At 54.5% G+C, this 18,737-nt stretch overlaps 1 protein-coding gene across 1 annotated transcript; it reads right to left on the reverse strand.

Annotated features, from left to right (window-relative positions):
• Positions 1-1,864: 1,864 nt before the first annotated feature.
• HHATL (hedgehog acyltransferase like) lies at positions 1,865-15,582 on the reverse strand. The gene is made up of 11 exons (XM_061997263.1): positions 15,450-15,582; positions 14,460-14,527; positions 13,681-13,794; positions 13,336-13,530; positions 12,260-12,469; positions 7,675-7,846; positions 5,835-5,979; positions 5,434-5,469; positions 4,711-4,912; positions 3,117-3,258; positions 1,865-1,986 (listed from the first exon to the last, which is right to left on the reverse strand). Exons 1-11 carry the CDS (start codon positions 15,553-15,555, stop codon positions 1,865-1,867), a joined length of 1,512 nt encoding a protein of 503 aa, XP_061853247.1. The 5' UTR covers positions 15,556-15,582.
• Positions 15,583-18,737: the final 3,155 nt, after the last annotated feature.

Here is an 18,737-nt window from a genome sequence, read left to right on the forward strand (position 1 = left end):
AACCAACACAGCTTCTAACTCCAAGACTCCATGGATGACAGCCTGATGGCTCTTGAGATTTCATAAGCATGAAGGCAGAGTCTAAATAAAGGTGAGTATGAATCAAGATGCAGCCAAGCCTCCACTCTGGTGATGCCACTAGGGTGAGTTTCCATTCAACCTGACGACATCACATGTCACTATTAGAGGTGGGAGGGGAGGACCCTACCAACAGATCCCTGTGGCTCCTGGCTCTGATGGCAAGGCATTGCCCAGGGCGTCCCTTGCGTTACAGCAGCGATGAGCCACAGACACCACAGATGCCCAACATTTATTTCCTGCATAAACAAATGACATTCATCAGAGACTTCACCAATTACTTTGGCAGAGCTGAAAGCTGGCTAGGAACTGATCCTCTTTCATCCACAGGGAAGCCAGAACACAACAGCACCAAGCATCTCAACCCACATTGCAGAGTGGTCAGCATTCTGCCCTCACCCAACATCAACACAACTCAGACATAAGGCCACTGAAAGGTGCTCTAAAGTGCAAGGGAGCCAGAGCTGTTCTTTCAGGTATTAACTCTTCTTTTCCCCAAGGCACCATGTACATTTATTCCCTGTGCAATGTCCCAAAGGCTTCTTCTCAAAGGAGGCTATCATGGGCTTTCCATCTTACCACCCAGACCCAAGTCACTGCCCTTCATTCAGGGTCTTTCTCCTTTGGTTGGATGTGTGTGTGTGTGCTCATTCATTACAGGCTTAGGCTGTGTGTGCCCAAAGTCAGTTGAGCAGAAGGATGGATGGATAGAGATGTGCAAGAGTTGGGTTCAGCATCTTCTGTTCTTCAGCCTTGGGCAGGAATGTGAGCTGAAACCTTTGTCCACAGTGTGCAAAAGGAACATCAGCAGGATTTAGAGTCCCAGGACACATGTCACAGCAGGATGGTCGCGGTGACCACATCAGTCTCACACCCAGCAGCAGAGGGGCCTTTGGGTCCGAACTGGGACTTGGGAGCCAAGTAGTTGTGAGCCATGGGTTGTGTTTCTTCAGCATGCCAGCTCCCCAGGCAATCTGTAGCTGATGGCAATGCCTGTGAAGCAGGTATGGCTCTGGCACTCTCATTAGCTACACTGCTGGTGGCACTAAAGCATCTTCCCAAGACATTTAGCACTGAAGGGACCCCGTCACAGAGCTATTGCTCCATACTGCTGACACTGCTGGGGAGACAATGACCCTTCACTGTGCCATTCCTGCTCCTCCTTCCCTTTGCTATGAACACTGTACTATTTATTTGTTGTCCTCTTGTGCTGGGCCATGGTACAGTCCTCACTGCACACCCGTAGGTGCTGAACACTTGACAGTGGATGCTGAACCATTGCTTGTGGTGAAGGAGGAGTGGGATGCTTGGGCTGGAAAAGACTTGGAGAGGGTCTTGCTCAGAGCAGGCTCAGCACGAGCTTACCCTTTTCTCATAGCTGTGTGTCTGGCCCATCATAAAACCTCCAGCCATGAGACTTGGAGAACCTCCTCTGAGAGACTCGGGCCGCAGGTCCCGTGGGAGAGGCGAGCGCTGGTGGACCAAGTGCTATGGGAAGCAGGGTGTGAAATCTTTAGGCCTGCATGAGATCAGAGGAGTCAGGAAAATGATGGGGATAGCTCTTTCTGGCATTAATGTCCTGAGAGCCTACCTCAGCAGTCTGCCATGCACAGGGAGCCTGTGAAACATCCACTGTGTCTTGCAGCAAGGGCTGACCTGTGCCTTCCAGGTGACTTCTACACGGGTGAGCTACAGCAGTCTGATTGTCAGGAGTGCTTGGAGTCTGGCAGCAGCAGCTGGAAGGGAGATGAGGCTTTGGGACAAGCCTACAGATCCCTCTGTCTCTCTACTCCACCTTTGCTTTGTCACTCTTCTCCTCCTCGATGGCCACGAGGCGCTCCCGCTCTTTGATGAGCTGCACTCCGCAGTAGGTGATGAACCAGATGGACAAAGTGCTGACAGGGAAACCTAGAAGATGGAGGGAGACATGGGTCATCTTGGTGTGGCTGCTTGCCTAATGAGATCAGCTCTTCTCCAGCACTGCTGCTTCTCAGGTGGGTTTGGGAGCTCCAAACAAGCAATGACATTTTCCCTTCTGGATCCAGACTTACAGCTTCACAGAGAGAAATGCCCAGTGTCAGACTTTAGATGAAGCTGTGCCTGAGCCCACCCAGGCATCAGGGATGTGCTGGAGTGGCTTTGAGCACTCTCTTACCCCCAAAACTGCTCCCCAAGACTTGGTGGATTGACTTTCTGCCCATTTAACCTGCCCACGTCCATTGTTGTTCAGCACTGGGACCTTCTGGAAGCTTTGTGCCCTGCTGATGCTGAGGATCAACCCCAGCCTTGTCCCGTGCCTCATGGGGACACTGTGCACCCAGGGAACACAAGGTTTTGTCACAGGCAGCCAGGAGATCTCTTTCCCCTTAGGAAGGGTCTGATGACGTTCGTAACCACGAGGCCGGTATCCACAGCAGAGGGGAGACACAGGCTTTGTATGTGCTAAAACAGGACCTCTGAAATGAATAATGCAACCAGCAAAAGGCAGCTAGCTCAGAGGGCAGGCACTCCTGGCACACTGAGCCCACAGCATCACATTATCCCCTTCCTACGCCAGCCCTGTCCCAGAGAGAGCGGAAGGACGTGGGCTCCTGATGGCTATTTATACCCTGCTCAAGAAGACTTCAAAACAGGGTCACCATCCCCTCATTACAAATGTACAGGTAAGACTGTAGCATGAGGATTTGTACCTGTCACCTTGAGACTGACACAGGAGGAACTGCTAAAGCAAAAGGAGAGGAGGTAGGATGGGTAAATCCCTTTTTCCCCAGCACGGAGACCGTTTCCCAGCCAGGGACTCAGTCCACATTGAGAGGGTGAGCATGACCTGTGTATGGCTACAAGGATGTACAAGCACACCTGGGAGGCAGCTCATACCCCAGAGAGCTCACATGAGGAGGGTTGGAGCTAAGAAAGCCCTGTCTGCACCTTTTGTGTGAGAGTTAAGCACGTGGGGAGCAGCCACGCAACACGCCAGTTGTCAGCTCTCCTACCAGCACCAAGACAAGGGTCCCTGAGTGAGGCTGGCAGCCCCTTACCCGTCAGGAGGAGCCTCTTGGTCACCAGCAGTGCAAACTCCAGGCTGTTGAGGGCCAGGATGTTGTAAAGGACGATGGCCCAGAAGTTCATGGCCCCAAAAGCTGCCCTGATCCGCCGAGACATGGCCGCTGGCAGTTTGGCCTGTGGAGGGGAGAGGAGCAGACAGTGAGGGAAAACGGGGCTGTGAGCAAAGGAGATGCAGTGCTCCAACCCCAGCTGGGATCCCAGAGGGGCAGGCAAAAGCCAGAGCAGCCTTTAGTGTCTCTGGGATGAAGAAACACAAGAATGAGGTAAACCTTCTGCTCTGTGCTCTGCTGCTGGACTCAAGATGCATTTGGGGCTCTGGGTTGGTGTTTCAAAGTCCCACGGGGAGAGAGAAGTTGTTACACAGCCTTTCATGCTAATTGTAACGGCTGAGTACTGCTTTCTTCCTCTGTTGCCTTGGGAAACCCCTTCCTCAAGGCAGCTGAATGCTCTTGTACACCAGGATGTATATTGCCCTTTGTGCAAATCATTCCCAGCTCCTGGGAGAAATTGTTTAAGAAAGAAAAGAGCTGAAAACCAGTGAGAGCAGCAGAGTGAGATTGCCACTGACACATAATCCTCAGGAGCAGCTGCTGTGAGTGGAGCAAGGAAGAGGTTTATAGCAATCTTCAAAGAGTATGATGAATCCCCAGGCCACTTAGTGCTGAGAACTGTGGTGCCCCAGGGAAGATCTCACTGCCTGGGACTGCTCTAATCTGATTAGAAGTTCAACAAGGAGAGCAAATGGAGGGATTGCTCTCTGAAGTTTTTAATCAAAAAAGGGTCTTTACTGAACCATTTTAGGGTCTCCAGACTGGGCAAAACAAAGGAGCAACATAACTGTCTCTAGGATGGAGTTTGCTAAGCTTTTCTCCCACCCTGTCCCTGAGGCACCTTGATCCCAAACAGAGACAGGGCACCGAATGTTTGGATAGTGCATCTTAGTACCTAAACATCTGCTTTTGTCACAGGTCTGATCAGAGCCACTCAGGATGGCAAGGCCTTTTGCAGAACAGAAAGTGATTTCCATATGGGAATGTATAAATTTTCCCCAGGACAGATCTCAGACGTTGTGCCCACCTGGGGTACTTTGATGCCTCACCGAGGCTGCACTCCTGGTTCTCCTGGACCTCTGTTTCTCCTCTGAAAGCTCCACATCCAACCTACATTTCCCACGAAGCATCTTATAGGCAGGTGGGAGTTTGCTCTGGGTAGGTGACACAGAGCACAAAACCACAGCATCTCTGAGGTTGGAAAAGACCTTTAAGATCAAGTCCAACCATTAAGTCATCACTGCCATGGCCACCACTAATCCATGTCCTTAAGCGAAGGAGCACCACGACTGCGCTTCCCTTGCACCCCAAGTGGCTGATCACAAGGGTGTTAAAGGGCACAGGAGAGAGGTCTCCATGCAGGAGGCCTGGCTTCATCAGGGATTTTCTCCAGTCTCAGTTGGAAATGGATCTCACTGACATAACCAAGTTTGAGCTCCCTACAGTCGTGGAGCTTTGCCAGCACCAGAATTTGGTCCCTGACCCATTCACCTTCCCCCACCCACTTGCTCCTCACCTCCAGTTTGGCAAAGGGCTCCAGCTGGAAGAATTTCTGCACCCAGAGCTCAAAGTTGAGGCCAAAGCAGTTGAAGACAGACCAGATGTAAACGATCTCACAGGGCCCCAGCCACAACGTGGTGACAGCAAAGGTGGCGACGGAGGCCACGAGCTCCTTCATGATGTTGTCGTGGTTCTCTCCAAGGTGATCATACACGTACCTAACCGACAAGGAAAGGGGTCAGTGCTCCCTGCAGTCAAGGAGACCCCTTTGGAGCTCCTCACCCCACATTCACCCACCACAAGCTCCTCACAGGTAGCTCAATCATCCCTCAGTCAGGAAGGATGCTTTGGCTGACGTGTTGTAGCAACAAGCTGAGTGCTGCTGCTGCCCAGCTGCCTGTGGCTTGTGTTCCTCACAAACCCAGAGCCCCTTGAGGACAAAATACCATCTTTCCACCCTCTTGCAGGTAAAGGAATGCTAAACCCACCACACTTCAAGGGATTTCTGCCTTAGGACTCTCTTATTCCCAGCCTGGGGGGTTGTTGCACTTTTTGGTGGAGCAGTTTTCATTCAATGACCTGAGGGATAAGCAGACTGAACATGACTTCAGGCCATAGTGGGATTCACCCAGAAGAGAGGACACCTTAGCTTTGGGATGAACAGCATTTGGTGCTTCATCTGTATGTGATGAAAGAGAAGACCCAGAACCAGACTAGACACAGTTGATTAGACACTTACTTGCACAGCCAGTCATTAATCCCTCTGTCAAAATGCCTGAAAGAGAGATGATAGAAGCATGTTAAAGCACACAGTGCAATGACACCCTTCCACACAGCAGTCAGACAGAGAAGACCCCCAGTCCCCTGGCAAGAAACCTCCTCCACAGCAGCTCCCCAGGCTCCTTCACACACTTGATGCTGCTGCAGCCTCTCTCTTTATCTATTGCATCCTACCCAAGAGTATTTCCCTGAGCTACAGCCAGGTCTAGACTGTAGGCTCAGGATAGACTGTTCAGTGTAGGTCATCTCCAACTCATAGGCCAACTGCTCAGCAGCAGAGCCAGACCCCCTCCCCCTCTGCCCACATCTCCTCCAGGTTAAACACAGCCTCTCTGCCTTGATGCACACGGGCTTACTCACGTTTCTGCGAAGACGTAGAGCATGGTGATGCATTTGGGGGGCTGGGGTGGGTCCAAGTGGTCCAGTCTGGCCATGGTGTTGATCACCCCAAACATGACAGCAGCTTTCACCCAGTCATACACCAAATTGGAGTAGGCCAGGCCAGCTGGAGCAAAAACGAGAGTCAGGTGAGGGAAGAGGAGCACAGGATGAACAACCTTCAGGACTTTGGGGGTCATGTCCCACAGGAGAGTGTAGTTCATTGCAACAAGCATCACATCTAGACGACAGTCTACACTGTCTTGGATCAGCTGTTAGAGCTGAGTAGCTTTGTAAGAAGCTTGCACAAAGGATAATATCTTTTGGGGGAATTTGGAAGCAAACTATTTATCTTAGTAATCCAAGCAACGAAATCACACAGATCTCATTCCTTCCAGTGCAAGATTACTCCTTCCCTCTAAGGCTTGTAAACCTACAATGAAGTCATCACAGCTCTCAACTCTGAGCTCTGAGGTTTTATTGACACCTCCATCAAAATGCCTCCCCCACCTCAGCTGCTCGTGGCCAGAGATGTGATGCAAAGCCAGGGCCAAAAGCTGTGTCCCAGTTGGAGAGGTGTCTGACACTGGAAGCAAATCCTGCAGGAACAAAGCAAGGATTGCCAATTTCTGTGCAAACAGGAGCTAAAATGAACCATAGGATCGTTTCAGTTGGAAAAGACCTTTAAGATCATGGAGCTCAACCCTTCACCTCAGCCTGCCAAGCCCATCACTAACCCATGGCCCTCAGAACCTCAGCTACATGGCTTTTAATTGCCCCCTTCTTGGTGACATTCAGCTCACAGATTAAGTGTCACAATGTGCACAGTGCCTGAGCTCCCAGCATGGACCAGGCAGAGCAGGAGAGCCTGCAGAGGGGCTCAGCTCCCTCTTGGAGTAGCATCTGTTGCCCAGTCCACCCAGGTCTCTTGGGGCACCCTAAATCACTGCCAGTGCCATTCCAGCTGCATTAGCATTTTCTCCAGCTGCCACTCTGGAGGGACACTGAGCTTCTCCAGCCCACACTCGTCCTCTTCCAGTGAGGATGCCAGGTGCCCTAAGGCATCTCAAGTGGTGCCATCAGATGTGCATTTGGCCAGCTGAAATCCTCCATACAGCTGCCAGCTGAATGCCAGCACTGTTACCACGATTCACCCTGGGAGTTTGGCTTCTAGGGGCCAGAAAATGGCCAACTTTAAACGGAGCTGAAGTTGCTCTGCACCTGTCTGGAGAATCTATAACCCCTCTGGCCCCTTGTTCCAGTGTCTGACCACTCTATGACAAAAACCTTCCTTACATGCAGTCAGACTTTGCCCTGCTGCACCTTGTTAGCTGTGTCCTGCCTCTTCCCTGCCAGCCTCCAAGAAGACTTCACCTTCTTTGCAACCTCCAACTGGCAGCTGAAGGCAGCAGCTACAACTCCCCTGAGCTGCTGCCCCGGGGCCATTTCAGTGGATCACAAACACCCACCAAGGGTGAGAACCTGTGAAGGCAGCTCAGATACCAGATGTGCCTTTTGCAGCAGCGTGAGGGCTCATTTTTTTGAGAGGTGCTGAGCTCCTTTCCATTCCAGGCAAAGGCTTGATGCTCAGTCTCTTAAACCCTGGCATAAAGAGTTTATGCTGAGAATGTCAGACCAGCACCATCAGCTTTCCAGGGCTGCCTGAGTGAGGGGTTTTGCTCAAACCTGTCCAACACAGGCATTGTCAAAGCCTCCCAGTGGGGATGGAGGGATGGATGGAGGGAGGGATGGAGATGTGAGTCACTCCCCACTGCCTTGGGGCTGAGTACAGGTGTGAGCACGCCCAAGCACGGCCACTCACCCAAGGACCAGTCCGAGAGGCGGCTCATAAACTTCAGGTCAGAAGGGAGGGTGAGGATGTAGAAGAAGTGGAAGAAGATGTCCACAGCAAGGATGGCTCCCACGTGGAGAAGGGCACGGGCACGGATGTCCCTCATCTCGTCGTCTTTGCGCCTCAGCTCTCGGGTGCTCACCTGACGGGATGGCAAAGCACAAAGGGCTGGGCTGAGGCTGAGCAGCACGTTCCTCCATCCAGAGAAATGGTCAAGCTCCAAATGGGGACTCAATGTTCTCCTCTAGATATCACACCATGGGCTACCTGACCCACATCTCTGTTGATTAAAGATGACTCCAGGGACTAGGTGAGGTGAGGAGCAGGACACAGCCACGGCATCCCCCCAGCTCCCCTGCCCCAGCAGCAACGTGCCTGCTGCAGACATTTCCAACAAGGCTTCTCTCACTGACTTGTGAGGTTCAGACAGATCCCCTTTTGCCTTCTAAACTCCTTCTGACAGGAGTCTGGCTGCAGCTGCATCCGATCTCAGCCCTGACTGCAAAGAAGAGCTCAGGCTTTGGGTTCTGGCAGAGTTTATTACAGCTTGAGCTGGATTCCCTCTTAGGAGAGCACTCCTGAAGCAAGAATCTCTGGGTTACTGGACCCTGGCAATCTAAATTCCCCTCCCCTCTTGTGAAGGCTTCACCCAACAGTGATATTTGAGGCTGTCTAGGCTGAGGTCTTGCTCCTTTCTCTGTTTCAACCCAGGGTGATTTACAACCCTCTTATCTGCACTCAGGTGCTGTCTCTTGTTAACTTCAGGAAGGACAGTTACCTCCCCCTTCTTACAAGAGTTGCCTTTACCTCTGGTTTTGCATGAGAGCTCCCAGTGCTTTGGCACCCTGCAGTGTGTGGCCTCAGCACTCACACAGCTCTTCAGTTTTAGAAAGTCTGCATTCATCTCCATTTTGCACAATGGGATTCTAACATCTGACCAGTGAGTCATTTTAACTCCTACCAGTGGCTCCTGGATCACCCTTCCAGGCAAAAAGCAAAAGCTGTGCCCATCACAGGTCTCCAGCAGAGCAGGTTCATGGTGTGACACAGCAGTGACAGGTCTTGGCTGTACTTCAGAGACCTCAGGTGGGATGAAAACTGCCCTGACCAAGGAGCTGGGGCTGAGGCTCTTTCTGCTGGAACATGTTCAGAAAGTCAGCTTTGGTCAAGAGTAACAGGTCATTAAGGAGGGTGGAGAAAGTGCCCATATCCCTCACAAGCACAGAGTGGCACAGCCTGCAGCCCAAGGGGAGGCTGGGAACGGGGCTGGAATCCCATCTGACAGCTCTGCCAGGGACAGAGGTGTATTTTAGGTCATTTGGGAGGAGGGTGAATGGTGATATCTGGAGCTTCTGCTGTAGACTCTTACTGTAAATGAAAGGGAGAGTTGAGCAGAGAGGAACCTGCTGAGGGTCACCAAGGGCAAGGGCAGAGTCCTGCAGCTGGGGATGAACAAGCCCCTGCCCCAGCACAGGCTGGGGGGGACCTGCTGGAGAGCAGCTCCAGGAGAGGGACCTGGCAGTGCTGGTGGGCAGCAGAGAAACATGAGCAGCAGTGTGGGCTGGTGGGCAAGAAGCCAATGGCAGCCTGGGGGCATCCAGCAGAGTGTGGGCAGCAGGGCCAGGGAGGGTGTGCTGCCCCTCTGCTCTGCCCTGCTGAGGCCTCAGCTGGAGCCCTGTGCCCAGTGCTGGGCTCTCCAGCTGCAGAGAGACAGGGAACTGCTGGAGAGAGGCCAGTGCAGGGACACCAAGATGCTGAGGGGACTGGAGCATCTTCCTTCTGAGGAAAGGCTGCGGGACCTGGGGCTGTTTAGTCTGGAGAAGAGGAGACTGAGGGGAGGCTCCTTCCTGGGAGGTTTCCCAACCCACCTGGACACATTCCTGTGCCCCTGAGCCAGGGGAACCTGCTGTAGCAGGGGGTTGGACTAGGGGGTTGATCTCTAAAGGTCCCTTCCAACCCCTACCATTGTGTGATTCCATGAGAGCTGCTCCCTGGGTGGACTGGGATGTGATGGATGTGGAATCTGTCTCTGCTGTGCCTTGTACAGGAGGGGAGGGGCTCTGCCTGCAGGAGCTGCCATGCCTCTGGGTGTTGTAACACAAGAAGTAATCAGAGCAAGCTTTCAGGATTACACTGGGCAGCCTGGTGTCCTTGCTTCCCTGCACTGCTGTAAAAACTGCTGCTGGATGCAAAATCCTCTTATGTTTATTACTTTCCCTTTATTCCCTGCGAGAGGTGGGAGCTCCCTCAACATAATCCCCAGGCTGCTGCACCAGCCCCCTTGTCAGAGCCAGATGATTCCTGAGAATTAAAGCCTCTGCCAGATCCTTTCACATCTGTTATATGCCAAGTGCTTTAAGGATACAAAGAGGCTACTGGAGCCTGAGCTGGAGGGGAAGCCAAGGGAGGACAGACTGTGGCATGGAGAGGACACAGAGCCCCCCCCCTTTCACAGAATTGCTTCATTTGGAAGGGACCTTTAAGATGAAGTCCAACCATTTGTGCCACATCTACACATCTTTGGAATCCCTCCAAGGATAAGGACTCAACCATGTCCCTGGGCAGCCTGTGCCAGGGCTTTCAGGGAAGAAATTGTTCCCAATCTCCAACCTAAACCTCCCCTGGTTCACCTTGAGGCTGTTTGTTCTTGCCCTTGCCACCATCCCCTTGGCATCAGGGCTGTCCTCCCAACACTTCCAGCCCCACTGAAGTGAATTGGTTCCCTTGATCCTAGTAAGGAAGATGCTTTTCAGCTCAAATGGGGCTGGTATAGATGAGTTCCCATCACACAGGGGCTCCACCAGCAGGTAACACCAGTAAGAACCAGAAAGCCCCATTCCCTAACTGGGCCAATCTCCATCTGCCTGCCCCTAGAATTGCTGCTGGGACAACTAGGAATTCTCTGCAATTCCCTGCAGCTCGAGCAGTGCAGGAGGGCATCTAGCCAGGAGATGGCAGTGGTGGCCAGGCCAAGACAGGACCCCTGGCTGGAGCATGTCAAGGGGACTGGGGACTTCCCTCTTCTAGAAGCCTTTGGGGTGAGTGTTTTAAGCAGCAGAGAGGGGAATTGTTCATTAGTTTAATCGTTAAACTGCAAAGGAGCAGGAAATAACCCCCCTCCAGATCTTGTAGGAGAGGTGAGAGTTCAGGTCTTGGAGATGTGAGTTTAACTCTCTGGTTTACAGATACATGACTGCAGTGTGAGGAGAAGCCAAACCTGCCTGTTTTGTAGGGAAAGGCTGATGGAATTGGGGTAGGAAGAGGAATATAGGGTGAGGAGGGCACCCCAGGGAGCTGTATCCCCTCCAGAGGTGCTTGGACAGTGGGGCTGCTGGAGCCCTGCCCATCCTTCAGCCTCACACAACTGGAAAGATGAACCCTCAGGATGAACCACTTCTCCCAGCAGCATGGGGAGAAGAGCCCACCAGCAGCTTGGCCATCCCTGGTGCTTGTCTTCTGAGAATGGGCTGCTCACACTCACTGCACCACAAGCATCCCCTGTGGGGGGACACCAGGGCTGATCTTGCAATCAAATGCTCTCTACAAGTCCTTTTCAACAGATCCTGCAAGACCCAAGGGATCTTGTTCCTTTCAAAATGCAGCATGAGGCTGTTAACTCCCCAGGTGGATGAACCAGCAAGGAAGCTGCTCGTTAAAAGGAAAGAGGGGTGGTGGTAATCCCACCCAGCACCATTGCTGACCAAGCAGCAGGTCCTTCCCTTAGCAAGTAGGGACCTGTTTTCTTTGATGACCAAGGCTGAGCATTGATGTAAAAGGATGCTGAAGATAGAAAGAGAAGGGAGAGAGCAGCACTGCTGTTTTGCTTGGTCTTTGGCTGTGAAACTGCCTCAGAGATGGGCTGGTCCCAGCCCAGGCTGCTGCTGCTGCTTTCCAGAGCTGTTTGGAGTCTGCTCCCTTGGCTCTGTGTGATACAGGCAAAGACTTGGAGCACCAGGGAGAGCAGAGGGAGCCCCTGGCTGCTGAGACACAGCTTTCCACCCAGTCTTTCTTACTTCTAGAGAAATAGCTTCCTCTTAAGACACAAGGACCATCCCCAGCAATTCTTGCTCCTTGGGTGAGCCAGTTGGATGGAAACGCGAGACTGCCCTTGCTGTGTGACTCCCCCAGCTCCCTGGGCAGCCTGGCACAGGGGCTGACAACCCTCTCAGGGAAAAAGCTCTTCCTCAGCTCCAATCTCAACCTCCCCTGGTGTAACTTGAGGCCCTTTCCTCTTGTCCTGTCACTCGTGGCTTGGGAGCAGAGATGGACCCCAACGTTTCACCACAGCAATGTCTTCCCTTTGGAACTCATGAGTGGAAATGGCCCCAGACCCAAAAGGGAAGGTCAAAACCCAAAAGGGAAGGTCAAAACTTCACCCCTTCAAAAATGACAGCACCACTGCTCAGCCCAGATGATGCCCACAGGCTCTAGGTGGCCACAAGAAGCTCTACAACCCTTTGCACCTTCGCTGAGGTGGAAGGTGGGGTCCTGTAGGCATCAAACCCAACAAAGACAGGGAGAGGTCCTGCTCCAGCCTCGCCTCAGGAGCACTCACCTGGGCATGGAACTGGTCAAAAGTCATGACAGGCCCAAAGAAGAAGAAGGGGAGGTAGAAGTTGTACTTGAGGAGGTCGAAGATGGAGTAGATGCCCTCTTTCCTCTCCGAGCTCTCGAGTGCAAAGCTCATGCAGCGCATGATGGTGAAGCTGCTTCCGCCGTAGAACAGGACATCTTGAAGATCAAAAGCTCCCGTTACAAACCCGCTCTGAGTGAGAAATGAAGAGTTACCATGGGGAATGTGGTGTCATTTCTCTGCTCCCTCACTTTGGGATGGACATTAGCCCTGGGGCAGCCTCTGGTTACGCTCTCATTGTCCCTGGAGCTAGTGAGCCTTGCTGCTGGAAAGAGAAAACTGGGTCTTGATTTCCCTGCTGGCTTCTGTGTCCCAGAGGGGTTGGGAAGTGGTAAATCCTCTTGGCCAAGTCTTCACCAAGCAGCTGTGGGCCATACAGGCTTTGATGTGGGCTGGGAATGTCACCCTGTCACAAGGGCATGACCCTCCCCAGGGAGTGAAGGAAAGCACAATGGAGGGGAACGTGTTTCAGGAGGTAAGCAGCAGGCAAGGAGAGGCATCTCTGTCCTTGGGCTGCCTGGGACTGTCTAAATCTTCCCAGGGAGAAAGTTCTTCCTCATCTCCAATCTAAACCTCCCCTGGTGCTACCTGAGGCTGTTTCCTCTTGTCCTGTCACTGGTTACATGGAAGAGGTTACAAGTGGGCAGGGACCCAAGAGAGACATGGGCATGGCTGAACCCATCCCAATGCTGTTGTAGATGGGGAAACTGAGGCACGGGGCAGGACCACACCTCGCTGGGCTGACAAGCAGCTGCTGAGCAGCAGGAGGACTCGGGTGTCCTGAGCTCTGGCCCAATGTGAAGCCACCAAAACACAACATAGCCCCATGGGATTGTTCCCAAGCACAGCAGCACAACAGTCCCCTCCCTCCCAAACTCTGTGGGAGATCTGACATACCCAGGAGAAGTTCCCAGGGTCTGGGGGTGCCCCAGGAGCCTTTCTTTGAGGTAAAACCCAGGAGATGGATATGAGTGGGCTGGAAACGAGACAGTACCTACCTGCCAAATGCTGAATGGCTCCACCTTGAAGGAAGCAAGACAGCAGAGCCCAGCCACGTAGCAGAGCCACTTCTGCTTGGCCAGTGCCACAGAGTAGAGGATGAGGCAGTGGGAGAGGATGATCATCAGGTAGACGAGCCCCATGCTGCCCAGCACAGCCATGAGCCCGTACACCATGTACACCACGGCCCGGTGCTGCGAGAAGAGAGCGGCCCCAACCCCTGGTCAGCTTGGTGAAAGCCCCCAACCCTGCTCCCCTCATCCTAGAGCAGCCCTTGAGCCCCCTTGCACGGATCCCAGCTCACCCTGGTGCTTTAGAATGCATCCCCCACGTGCCTGGCTCACCTGTGGCAGCGTCATGGAGCAGATCTTGCCGAACAGGACGTGTCCCGAGAGGGCGAAGATGATGACGTTCCTGAAGGAGGTGAACCACATCACCCACTCAAAGTCAGCCACGTCCTGTGGGGGCAGCACAGGCACCTCAGTGTCCCCAGCCCCCAGCACCCCTCTGCAGGGGAAACCACATCACTTCCAAAGCGTTTTCCTCCTGTTTTCCACCCAAGGGCTCTTTAGATGGGTTTGATCTCATCAGGACTTATCAACACCTAAAGGGTGGGTGTCAGGAGGATGGGGTGGCACTGCTTTCTGTAGTGCCCAGGGACAGGACAAAGGATAAGGTGGAACACAGGCAGTGCCACTGGAACAAGAGGAGAAGCTCGTTTGGTGCCGAGGTGAGGGAGCCCTGGCCCAGGCTGCCCAGGGAGGGTGTGGAGGCTCCTTCTCAGGAGGTTTCCAACCCACCTGGACACATTCCTGTGCCCCTGAGCAAGGGGAACCTGCTTTAGCTGGATGAGCTCTGCAGGGCCCTTCCAACCCCCTCTTCCACTCTGGGATCCTAAGATAAACCCCCCAGGAGAGACGGGCAGAGGTGGCTCATCTGGGTGTGCACAACACAGAGCATCCACAGCACTGCAGGGCTGATGTTCTCCTTTAGCTCTTTAGGGACAAAAAATACAAGTCACATGGAATTTACAAATGTGTGTCAGCAGCAGAAAAACCAGCTCTGCTTCTCCTGCCATGAGCAGCAACCACAGCAGCAGGAGCTGGCAAAGACCCTCCCTTACCATCTTCCTGCCAAAGTAGTGCCAGCCCGGCTTTATGCCATCCCGAAACGCCTTTCTGTTCATGCTGTCTGCAAGAGAAACACAGGCACAGGGAGAGAAAGGGCTCAGGTTTTGGCAAGGCAAGGAGCCTTCCTCCCTGTGGTGATGAGCCATCAGGGCTTAACCACCCCATCCCAAACGTGCTGGATTCCCACGGACAGCCATAGGAGTCGGGAACGTCCAGCAAAGCCTTTCTGCAGCAGACATCCCAGGGACTCTGGGCTCTGGGGAATGTCTGATGGGGAGCAGCTGAGAGCCCTGGGGGAGTTCAGGCTGGAGGAGGCTGAGGAGAGATGATCACTCTCTGCAGCTCCTTGACAGGATGTTGTGGCCAGGTGAGGGTCAGTCTCTCCAGTACTGAATGACATGACAAGGGGAAACGGCCTCAAGCTGCCCCAGGGGAGGTTGAGGTTGGAGCTGAGGCAGAACTGTTTCCCTGAGAGGGGTGTCAGCCCCTGTGCCAGGCTGCCCAGGGAGCTGGGGGAGTGCCCAGCCCTGGAGGGATCCCAAAGCCATGGGGCTGAGGTGCTGAGGGCCATGGGGTAGTGCTGGGTTTGTCAAGGTGAGAGGAGGAACTGGACTCGAGCTTAAAGGTCTTTTCCAACCACAACGAGTCTATGATTCCATCACCCCTCTGCCTCATGAAGTTTTTAGGCTTGCAGACAAGACAGCTGGGAACCAGCCCTGTGTAGACAAGGTGGCTGCACATTCTGGCACTGGCTGGACAACTGTGATGTGCCACAGCCTCTTACCCTGAGCCACGGAAATGGGGATAAGGGGCCAATGAGGCAACAAAAACAATCCTTTGGGACCTTGCAAAGGATTCCCAAGCTGTTCTCTGCCAGCTCCCCTCACCCCATCCAGCCAGAGAGCTGCTGGGGGTATTGAGAGCTCTAAAAGCAGCCACCTTACACCCCTCCTGGGGCCCCTCTGAGCAATGGGGAGTGTTACCTCTGGATGCTCCAAAGATCTCACTGCCACTGTACACCACAGCACATGTCACCACCAGAGCATAAAACCCCAGCTCGTAGCTGGGGAGCATTGCTTTAACCCCCATGGCTGCAGGTTATCACCCCAGTGCTGTCCAGGATCCAGACCTGGGAAAGGAGAAAAGGCAGAAAAACAGAGCTAAGAGCTCACCTTCTACCTCTCAAACACCCCCAAACTGCTTCTGCTCCTCCACAGCTGTTTTATAGGCTTCCTTAAATGCTGGCAGCTGAATGAATGGCAACACCTGGGGCTGAACTCAAGGGTGGGGAAAGAAGTTGCTGCTGAATCCTGCTGCAGGAGACAGGTTTTGGGGCAGCTCAGCCAGGTGGTCCTGATAAAGGGCTCTCTCGTCCCAGTAAGATGCATCCAGTAAGATGCTCTGGGATGCCAGTGCCCTGGGATGGGGTCTCTGATCCTTGGAGGGGATCCAGGATAGAGCACCAAGCTGCAGGTGCTGAAGGGGACGTGATGGGGGATGCCCCTTCTCTTCCCTGGGCTGCTGCTCACCTTCTGCTGGGCTTTTGCCCAACCTTGAGCTCTCAGGGGACTCCTCAATCCCGGTGGTCCCAAACCGTTCCCCACCATGACCCCTGAGACCCCCCCACTTGAGCCCCCCCAGCATCACCCGCGGGGCTCGGGGGATGCGGGCGCCCAGCCCCGCAATTAACTCTGGGCTAATTACTCCTTGCTAAGGCTAATTAACCCCGGCGTGACGTGCCTCCCAGCTCTCCCGCTCCCCCCTCCCGAGCTCTGCAGCCTCTCGCTGCGTGTCCGCAGCCGCTCAGGGCTGGGGCTGAGGAGGGAACGGCACACCCGGGGCATCCCCTCCCCGCTCCGAACATCCCCTGCGGGGGCTGGCAGCAGCCGTGCGGGGTGCCCCCATCTTTAAGAAGCTTTTTCCACCCCCCCTTTTCCACGCTTCTCAAGGCTGGAGGCTCAAGGCTTCTCAACTGTACAACGCCGGGTTGCTCCCTCGTTGCTCAGTCGGGCGCACGGAGGGGTCCCCAGCACAGCCCCCCCGGCTCCAGCAGCATCTGCACACGCACACAGGCGCTCCCCCGGATCCCCCCTCCCCAGGCCGGGCGGCGGGACCAGCCAAGGCGATGAGAAGCGCTGGAGCTGCGGTGTGCCGTCCGTCCCCCATCCCCGCACCATCCCCGCACCATCCCCGGTACTGACCTTGAGCCCCGCGGGATCCAGCGCCCGGCACCGCGGCGGGAGCGGGGAGCAGGGGGGTGAAAAGGATTTTGGGCGCCGTTGGCTTATTCTACAGCATCTCTCAGCCCGGCTTTGGGGATGGGAAGGGGGTCGGGCGGGTGTATTTTTGGGCTGCCGTCCCGTTCCCCCCCCAGCCTGCCCCTGGAGGAAGTTTGGCTGGGAGCGGAGCGGAGCAGGAGGGAGGTAGTTTTATTTTAGAGCAGCACTGCAGAGGGGGGCTGGTTCAGGAGCTGTCTGTCACGGCAGCTGCCGGAGAGGACCTGCCAAAGCTCACCCCGGGCCAGGGAGCTTGGCCCAGGGCTGGCCGTGGGAGCCTCGGGGCGCGGCAGCTCCCTCCAGCCCCCTCCCGGGGTGGGGGGTCAGGGAAGGGGTAACCCCCATCACTTTGTGTGAGACAGGAGGCAGATGTCATTGTGAGGGGATGGGGAAACTGAGGCAAGGAGCACAAAGGGGCAGGTCCTCCCTGGCAACATCTCTGCAATCCATCTGCAGAGCCTCCTTCTCTGCTTTTGGCATCTGCAGCCAAAACAGGAGGCAGCAAGGGGCTGGGTTGGGTTGTGGTCTCTCTTATTAGGGGGTAGGCAAATGTAACTCAGCCAAGAGCAAGCCAATGCAGCACCAGGCCTGTCTTCATGTCCTGTACCAAGCTCTTTCCACCAAACCCCTCAGATGTGGGGAGAGCTCATGCTGGGGTGCATGTCCCCAAGCAGCTCCTGGGCTGCCTGTAGGGTCAGGGGAGAGAAACGAGGCAAATGGCACTAGATTCTGTAACTCCCTCTGTGGATTGTCCACTCTGAGCTGAGACAAGTTATGTTCTGGGCTTAGGGAACATCTTGTGTGTCCAGAGCCAGGCACTGGAGCTGGGGAAGGGGCTGGAAATGGCTTCAAGTTGCCCCGGGGAGGTTGAGGCTGGAGCTGAGGCAGAACTGTTTCTGCAGGGATCCCAAAGCCATGGGGCTGAGGTGCTGAGGGCCATGGGGTAGTGCTGGGCTGGGCAGTGCTGGGGCAGCAGTTGGACTCCATCATCTTAAAGGTTTTTCCCAAGCTCAAGGACTCTGTGTGGGTTTATGAGAACCCTTTCTGCTCCCACAAACACTTTCCCTGAGCACACAGCAGTTGCAAGCAGCCAGGAGGCTGCAGCATCCCCACCCATCATCTCCAGTTCATTCCATGTCTCACTGGGACAGAGCCTGTTGTTGAACCCCACCACCTTCCTGCTCAGACACTGCAGAGGGGCCTCAGCTCATGGGCTACAACACCCAGCAACCCCCCAAATGTTTGAGATGCAAAGGATCGTTTCATCCAGCTGGGAGCCACGAGCGGCCCCTTCATCATAAAGCAGCAGCACTGGGGCAATAAACCCAGAGGCATCCCCTGAGCTGAGGGAGGAGGCAGTGCTGCTGCCATTAAAAATCAATTCCAAAGCAAGAGCAGGATTTTGTTCCTCTTTATAATATCTGTAAATTACAGCTAACTGAGGTTTGTCAGCACAGCTCCCAGAGCCTCAGGAGCGAAACACCACCAGCCCTGGGGCTACACTGTGCTTCCATCCCTCATTACTGGGGGTTTCAGAAGAGAAATGCAAGTGGAGCTCTCTGGCTGCCAATGCCACGTGGGGAGAGCAGCACCATGGGGCTGTGACCCTCAGGGCCCTGCTCCCTGCAGCTCCCCTGGCACCCCTCATGTCCCCACAAACAGGATCTGTGTTGCCTCCAGCCCCATGGCCACAGCGGGGCTTGCTGCGCCTCCAGCACACAGAGGGAAGGGATTGGGGCTGGGCTTGGTTCCTGCAGAGACCAGCATGGGGAGAGGTTCTGCTGCCCCTCTGCTCTGCTCTGCCCTGCTGAGGCCTCTGCTGGAGTCCTGTGTCCAGTGCTGGGCTCTCCAGCTCAAGAGGGACAGGGAACTGCTGGAGAGAGGCCAGTGCAGGGCCACCAAGATGCTGAGGGTTCTGGAGCATCTGTGTGAGGAGGAAAGGCTGCAGGACCTGGGGCTGGTCAGCCTGGGGAAGGCTGAGCTGGGATCTCATTA

This window comes from Colius striatus, chromosome 5, assembly GCF_028858725.1.
Source record: "Colius striatus isolate bColStr4 chromosome 5, bColStr4.1.hap1, whole genome shotgun sequence".
NCBI lineage: Eukaryota > Metazoa > Chordata > Aves > Coliiformes > Coliidae > Colius > Colius striatus.